General features: G+C 48.6%; 1 protein-coding gene across 1 annotated transcript in view; it reads right to left on the bottom strand.

Moving 5' to 3' along the window:
• VWA5B1 (von Willebrand factor A domain containing 5B1) overlaps positions 1-8320 on the bottom strand; it is a 52837-nt gene that overhangs the window by 4345 nt on the left and 40172 nt on the right. The window contains 3 exon segments of the mRNA XM_010830231.1: positions 646-714; positions 2813-2941; positions 8151-8288. Coding sequence (XP_010828533.1) covers positions 646-714; positions 2813-2941; positions 8151-8288 — 336 coding nt within the window.

Raw genomic sequence — 8320 nt, 5'->3', positions numbered from 1 at the left:
ACCAGTCCATTCTGAAGGAGATCAGCCCTGAGATTTCTTTGGAAGGAATGATGCTAAAGCTGAAACTCCAGTACTTTGGCCACCTCATGCGAAGAGTTGACTCATTGGAAAAGACTCTGATGCTGGGAGGGATTGGGGGCAGGAGGAGAAGGGGACAACAGAGGATGAGATGGCTGGATGGCATCACTGACTCGATGGACGTGAGTCTGAGTGAACTGCGGGAGTTGGTGATGGACAGGGAGGCCTGGTGTGCTGTGGTTCATGGGGTTGCAAAGAGTCAGACACCACTGAGCGACTGATCTGATCTGATCTGATTATGCATGGAGCTGTTTGGAGACTAAAAGAACCACCAAGGACTTTGTTGGGTTAAGACACTCTCTCGGCCCAAAGATCAATTACTATTTTAACTCAAGGGAGAGCTGGCAGGGACTTTGCTGGTAGTCCAGTGGCTAAGACTCTGCACTCCCAATGCAAGGGGCCCTGGGTTCCATCCTTGGTCGGGGAACTAGATCCCATGGGCCGCGACTAAGTGTTCACATGCTGTGACGATTGAAGATTCCAGGTCCTGCAGCTAAGACCTGGCACAGCCAAATAAGTGAAAAAATATCAAAATGAAAAACAGGAGCACTGGCAGACTGCGCTCACCTTCAAGAGTAGCGTACTTCTCACGGGCCATGCTCTCACTGAAGGGCGTCAGGGTGCTTTCCTCCACGTCTACAACAGAGGGAGCCAGTGAGGCCTGAGCTACCCGGCCCTCCCCTTCGCACCTCCCAGACCCCCCAGGAGGATGCTGGTCTGAATTCACGGTACCTAGCGGGGCAGGGGGAGAGCAATTTCCAGGTTCCTGTCCCTGCTTGGATGGGTCTTCACCTCCCAGAGACACCGCCACAGCTCCACCACAAGAGTTGGACACGTCTGGGTTCAAATCCCAGCCGTCCCAATGGATAGCTGTGTGACCCCAGGGAAAGTTACTTCCTTTATAAGCTTCGATTGCAAACCAGGGCTAATAGTACTGCTTGGTGGTGTTGTAAGGATTAGATGAGATAATACACAGATAGTGCTCAGTGCCTGGCCTGTGGTATGTAATCTGCAAAGCTCCGAGCTATGCACTCAGCAGGGTAGTGGGAGCATGTTAGAGGCCTGAACGTGGTGGTTGGAGGTGGTAGGGGGAGGGGTAGGTTCATGTCAGTTCTCCAGGAGGCACCAGAGCGTGGCACTGACTTGTCAGAGGGCTCTGAGCCTCAGTTTCCCCATCTGTAAAATGGGGATAATAATTACACATATGTGTACTGTGGTGATTATTCTTATGATTATTATTTAACAGCTGGAGAGTGATGGGCAATGTACTGTTCAGGAATGATCGAAATTATGGGAAAAACTTCACACACAGAAATGTTATGCTGAGCCTCTGTCTCCCCTCTGAGACTGTTAGCAGCTCTTTGAGGGCAAGAAGCTCTGTCTACTGCTGGGTGCCTGTGTGGGGTGGGGTAAGGTGAGCACAAAAGTGAACCAGTGGCTGAATGACTGAAGCAACCAGAACATGGTGGTTAATCAATCTCATGGGCTCTGGAGCCGACAGGGCTTGTTCGCATCTTGGCTCTACTGTGCCTCTGCTGCGTGCCCTCGTGTAAGCCACTTATCCCCTCTGAGCCTCACTTTCCTCATCTCTTAATGTGGAAAATGAAAGAAACTCTCTCAGATGGGGGTGAAGAGTCATGGATAATGAGAGTAGTGCTGAGCACCTAGAAAACCCTCTGTCAGTGTTAGGCATTCCCTCCTTGGGGAAGGAAAGGGAGGGAAGGGCCTGGGGTACACAAAGAGTTTAGCAGTCATGCACACCGGGTATGAATTAGGAGACAATTAGAAAAGGAGGGATTTGTGATTTTGATGGGAGTCATGGGCCACCAAGAGCTGAGCTACAGAGGATGGAAAGGGTAGACCAGAAGTTTCTTCTAGACTGGGAGCCCAGCTTGACTCAGGGGTAGAGCAGGTTCCCCTTGGAGGCTCTGAGGAACCAAGGAGTGGGCAAAACTCCTTAATCTCTGAGGAAATCCTCGGATTTTCACCCCCTCTCACACTATTCCTTTTTGAACCCATCAGTGTCCGTGAGTACTTTCTAATCCCTCAGGTACAATAGGGCTGTTGTCTGGATGTTGGGGCTGGCAGCCAGGTGGGACTCTGATGCCCTTTCCACACGCAGAGGAAGGCAGGAGATGCTCAGGGTACATGAGGGCACGGACGAAGGGGCTGGGATGGGTGCAGAGGTCAGGCTGTCTGTAGCAGGACAGAAAGACACGCAGACTTCCAGGACACAGGCTGTCCTGTGAATGTGAGCAAGGTCGCCAAATGACCAAATCGTGGATCTTCAGGGACCCAAGCTTCAGGCACAATGGAATTTGGTGACGGTCGAGAGGAAGCTTTGGGGAATCCTAGAGTAAGCAGACGGTGGGACCCGAACAGATGGAGCTGCCTTTTCCCTGGACTTTTAGGTTTCCTGACATTCAGTGCCTGGGAGGACTCGGACGTTGGAAGCAGGGAACAGCCTGGGGTCACTGGACCTTGAAAAGGGAGAGCTGGGGTGTGGTGTGGGCAGGGAGGCCAGTCTGCTCTCTGGTCCTGGCGGCATACCTGGGCCATGCTCAGCCCCTCTGCCTGTCTCAGGCCTCAGAGAATTCAGGAAGCCTGACCTTGCTCTGGCTCTGGCTCTGTAAGGCCCAGACTGGAGATTCAGAGAGAATCCGTCATGGCTTCGGACATGAGGGTGCAGGAACCCAGAGGCCCAGACTCCAGAACACACTGAGGCAGTTCTTACTTAGATTCTGATATTTGCTGTCCCCTGCAGCTGAGTCTTCTCCGAGCATGGTCTGGGACCGCCCGAATCCAGAAGTGCCCTTCCACTGTCGAGTCAGGACCCGAGAGCTGACCATCCGCAACGCAGCACCTTCACGAGGACGAGGAGAAGGTGGTCAGGTGGGTACAACTGTGCTAGGCTTTTGCCTTGTCCCCAGGGTCTCCCTGGTGGGCCAGATGGGAAAGAATCTGCCTGCAATGTAGGAGACCCGGGCTTGGTCTCTGGGTCGGGAAGATCCCCTGGAGGAGGAAATGGCAACCCTTTCCAGTATTCTTGCCTGGAAAATCCTATGGACAGAGGAGCCTGGCGGACTACAGTCCACGGGGGTCTCAAAAAGTCAGACATGACTGAGCGACCGACACGTTCAAGGCTGGCAGGAATGGTTCTAGCTTCAGCCTGTCAATTATCTAAAAGGAGGAAGGCATTGCAGAAGGCAAGACTGTGAGATTTGGAGCCAGAATGACCTCGGCTTGAACGCCAGCCCCATCTCTTACTAGCTGGGTGGAGTGCTGACCACTCTGAGCCTCAGTGTCTTTACCTGGAAAATGGGGATAATAATACTCACCTTGCCAGGTAAGTAGTATTGCTGAGATAATGTTCAGAAAGCACAGTGTTAGTTAGAAAAGGTTGGTTTTCTCAGAAGCACCCCATTTCCCTTCCTCCCAGTCTGCCACCTCAGAAACTGAGGTCCCAGTTTCCGCCTCCCCAGAGCATCACCAGAACGTCCCAGAGCATCACCATCAGAGATGAAGCTACAACACCCAACAGTGCGTTCTGGGGAACTCCGTTCTTGGAGAAAACTAATTTGTAAGTTGTTCCTAAAAGTGAAGAGTTCTACCGAAGAATAAATTTTGAAGACGTTTCATACTGTTAATTGCTCAGTTGTGTCTGACTCTTTGCAACCCCATGGATTGCAGCCCACCATGCTCCTCTGTCCATGGGATTTTCCAGGCAAGAGTATCGGGGTGGGTTGCCATTCCCTTCTCCAGGGGATCTTCCCAACCCAGGGATCAAACTGAGGTCTCCCACATTGGAGGCAGACTTTTCACCGTCAGAGCCACTAGGGAAGCTTTATTGACTATGGCAAAGCCTTTGACTGTGTGGATCACAACACGCTGTGGAAAATTCTTAAAGAGATGGGAATACCAGACCACCGGACCTGCCTCCTGAGAAATCTGTATGCAGGTCAAGAAGCAACAGTTAGTATTGGACATGGAACAATGGACTGGTTCCAAATTGGGAAAGGAGTACGACAAGGCTGCATATTATTACTCTGCTTATTTAACTTCTATGCAAAATGCGAGGCTGGATGAAGCACAAGCTGGAATCAAGATTGAGGGGAGAAATATCAATAACCTCAGATATGCAGATGACACCAACCTTATGGCAGAAAGCAAAAAGGAACAAAAGAGTGTTTTGATGAAAGTGAAAGAGGAGTGAAAAAGCTGGCTTAAAACTCAATATTCAAAAAATGAAGATCATGACATCCAGTCCCATCACTTCATGGCAAATAGAAGGGGAAACAGTGAGAGACTTAATTTTCTTAGGCTCCAAAATCACTGTAGATGGGGATTGCAGCCGTGAAATTAAAGGACACTTGCTCCTTGGAAGAAAAGCTATGACCAACCTAGACAGCATATTAAAAAGCAGAGACATTACTTTGCCAACAAAGATCTGTCTAGTCAAAGCTATGATTTTTCCAGTAGTCATATATGGATGTGAGAGTTGGACTATAAAGAAAGCTGAATGCCAAAGAATTGATGCTTTTAAAGTGTGGTGTTGGAGAAGACTCTTGAGAGTCCTTTGGACTGCAAGAAGATCCAATCAGTCCATCCTAAAGGAAATCAGTCCTGAATATTCATTGGAAGGACTGGTGCTGAAGCTGAAGCTCCAATCCTTTGGCCACCTGATGTGAAGAACTGATTCCTTAGAAAAGACTCTGATGCTGGGAAAGATTGAAGGCAGGAGGAGAAGGGGACACTAGAGGATGAGATGGTTGGATGGCATCATCGACTCAATGGACATGAGTTTGAGCAGGCTCTGGGAGTTGGTGATGGACAGGGAAGCCTGGCGTGCTGCAGTCCATGGGAAAGAGTTGGACATGACCGAGTGACTGAACTGAACTCGTCCTGTAGTCCATTCTCTGGGCCTCTTGATGTATACTAGCACCCTGAAGGCTCTGAGAAGTCCTACAGTAAAGAAAGCTCTTGAGCTTTATTTAATCCAGTGGTTGGGAAATGTTTTCCCCCAATCTGGTATTTCCTGTTTTTTTTTTGTGCTGAATGGCCAGTAACAGGACATGAAACTGGGGTTCCAGTCTGCTAGAACACACTTTGGGAAGTGCTGATCCAGACCTCAGGGGGCTATGAGACTTCGGTTAAGACACAGGCCTGGTCCCTAAAACTCCCAGACTGTTTTTTCAGCTACAGGGGCTAAAATGATCAGAGACGAGTGGGAGGGGGTGAGCATCATTCAGGGTGACAGTGCCCAGTGGGTGAGAAGGCCAGTGGAGTGACAGCTTGGGCAGCTGGTCAGAATCTGAAATCAGAGGAGGTGAGGCAGAGAGAGAGGGAGTGGAATATTGAAAATTTTGGTGCCATAGATTTTTAGAAAGTAGGGCAGAGGGGCAAGAGGAATGAGAAAAGGCGTATTTTATTTCCAAATACAATTCTGTCAAGAGGTCTGCTTTAAAAAGAAAAAGCTGCTGCAAGGGACAGAAAATGAAATTTAGGAAAGAAAAAGTACATAGAGTTTATAAACCTATGAAAAGTTTTCAACAAAGAAGCTAAAGAAATTCCCCAAAGATACTTTCTTCCCCTCTCAGATTGTAGGTTTAGAAAGATAAACAATTTTCAGTGTTGGCGAGAGTGGATAACACAGGATAACCTCTGAAGGCAGGGCTAGTTTGATAGCTTACGTTACAACAATTTAAGATGAGTCAGGACTTCCCTGGTGGTTCAGTGGTTAATCCATGCTTCCACTGTAGGGGGCATGGGTTTGATCCCTGGTTGACGGGCCAAAAGATTTTGTTTTTTTTAAAGGGCCAATCTTTTGATATGCAATCTTAATTCTGAATGTCAATTAACCCTGAGGAGATAACCAGACCATGTACAAAGATGTCCTTTGCAGCATAATTTACAATAATCAAAAGGGGGAACAAACAGACAGTTTAATAATAATAGTGTTAGTCGCGCAGTCTTGTCTGACTGTTTGTGACCCCATGGATGGTAGCCCGCCAGGCTCCTCTGTCCATGGAATTCTCCAGGCCAGAATACTGGAGTGGGTTGCTATTCCCTTCTCCAGGGGATCTTCCTGACCCAGGGATCAAACCTGGTGGCTGGTTAAATAGGTTGAGATAAACCTTAAGAGGCAGTGGAGTGGGATCGCAGAGGGTGCAGACTCTGAAACCGGGTCGCTGCGAATTAAAGCCTGACTGCCCTTTGTGCTGCGTGACTGTGGACATGACTCACCCCCTTTGCCTCTGCTTCTGCATCTGTAAAACGAGGGTAATGGTATCTTCTCTGCAGAGCTGTTTGAGGACTAAACGATTTAATATATATAAAGTGCTTGGAACACTGTCTAATTGGCTGTTATGATGATTGCTCCCTGCCGTGTGCTTAGTCATGTCTGACTCTTTGTGACCCCATGGACTGTAGCCCACGAGGCTCCTCTGTCCATGGAATTTCCCAGGCAAGAATACTGGAGTCGGTGGATCTTCCTGACCCAAGGATTGAACCCCCGTCTCTTGCATCTCCTGCATTAGCCAACAGCTTCTTTACCACTGGAATTGTTACTATTAAAATGAACAGTGGAAACATATTTCCCACACCCAGAGTTTGTAAGATATAGCACATATTGATATGATTCAATTCACGCAAAATGATCTATCTTTTGATTTCTCTACATATAGATACTCATAGAAGTCTGGAAGGATGATCACACCAAGGGGGTAATTAGTACTCATTTCGGGATGACTGTCAGTTCCAGTCACTTTTACGTGCTTAATGTCTTCCTATATTTTATTTTTATTTATTTTCCATTGAAGTGTAGTTGGTTTACAATGTTGTGCTAGTTTCGGGTATGCAGCAAAGTGATTCAGTTATACACATTCTATCTATTGCATTTAGGTTATTACGACGTATTGAGTATAGTTCCCTATGCTATACAGTAGGCCCTTACTGTTCACCTATTTTATATACAGTAGTGTGTATCTCTGAGAAGGAAATGGCACCCCACTCCAGTACTCTTGCCTGGAAAATCCCGTGGATGGAGGAGCCTGGAAGGCTGCACTCCATGGGGTCGCTAAGAGTCGGACACGACTGAGCGACTTCACTTTCACTTTTCACTTTGATGCATTGGAGAAGGAAACGGCAACCCACTCCAGTGTTCTTGCCTGGAGAATCCCAGGGACGGGGGAGCCTGGTGGGCTACCGTCTATGGGGTCGCACAGAGTCAGACACGACTGAAATGACTTAGCATAGCATAGCATAGCATAGTGTGTATCTCTGAGAAGGCAATGGCACCCCACTCCAGTACTCTTGCCTGGAAAATCCCGTGGATGGAGGAGCCTGGTAGGCTGCAGTCCATGGGGTCGCTAAGAGTCGGGCACGACTGAGTGACTTCACTTTGACTTTTCACTTTCATGCATTGGAGAAGGAAATGACAACCCGATCCAGTGTTTTTGCCTGGAAAATCCCATGGACCGAGGAGCCTAGTGGGCTGCCTGCCGTCTATGGGGTCGAACAGAGTTGGACACGACTGAAGCGACTTAGCAGCAGCAGCAGCAGCAATGTGTATCTGTTAATCCTCAACTCCTAATTTTTCCTTCCCCCACTTCCCTCTTTGATAACCACAAGTTTGTTTTCTCTGTCTGTGGGTCTGTTTCTGTTTTGAAAGTAAGTTCATATGTATCATTTTTTTGTAGATTCTACATATAAGTGACAGCCTATGAAATATTTGCCTTTCTCTGTCTGGCTTACTTCACTTAGTATGATCACCTCGAGGTCCATCTGCATCTTTCAATATTTTAGAATTTTCTACAGTGACACATGCCAAATGGAAATAGGACAATAAAGTCAAATTCATTTAGTAGGAAAAAAGGGAGCAGGATAGTTTCACAGCCCTCTGCAGAGCAGTAGGCTGGGAGCTCGTGAGCCTCCCACACCCTGGAGGTCAGACCCTCTCTGCCTGGGGCTTTTTCACTTCTAGGCCTTTCTCTGCACCCGTTCCCACCGGTCTAGGCTCCTTTGCACCCCAGACCCCCCTCCGGCCCACTGGGAGGACCCTGCCTCTGCCTTACCGGAGTTGGGGTATCCCACCACGGTGGGCAGGTAACGGCTCTTGTTTATGTCCACGGGCACAAAGGCTGTGTACTTGCTGATGACGTTGCAGGCCTTGCTGGTGTGCACGGCATTCACCTGGTAGCGGCGGCTGGACCCTGCAGAGGGAGGAGCCGAGGGCACTGTGCGG

This window comes from Bison bison, unplaced genomic scaffold, assembly GCF_000754665.1.
Source record: "Bison bison bison isolate TAMUID 2011002044 unplaced genomic scaffold, Bison_UMD1.0 scf7180017864516, whole genome shotgun sequence".
Classification (NCBI taxonomy): domain Eukaryota; kingdom Metazoa; phylum Chordata; class Mammalia; order Artiodactyla; family Bovidae; genus Bison; species Bison bison.
The sequence above is the reverse complement of the archived record's forward strand: the minus strand, read 5'-3'. Positions and strand labels throughout refer to the sequence as shown.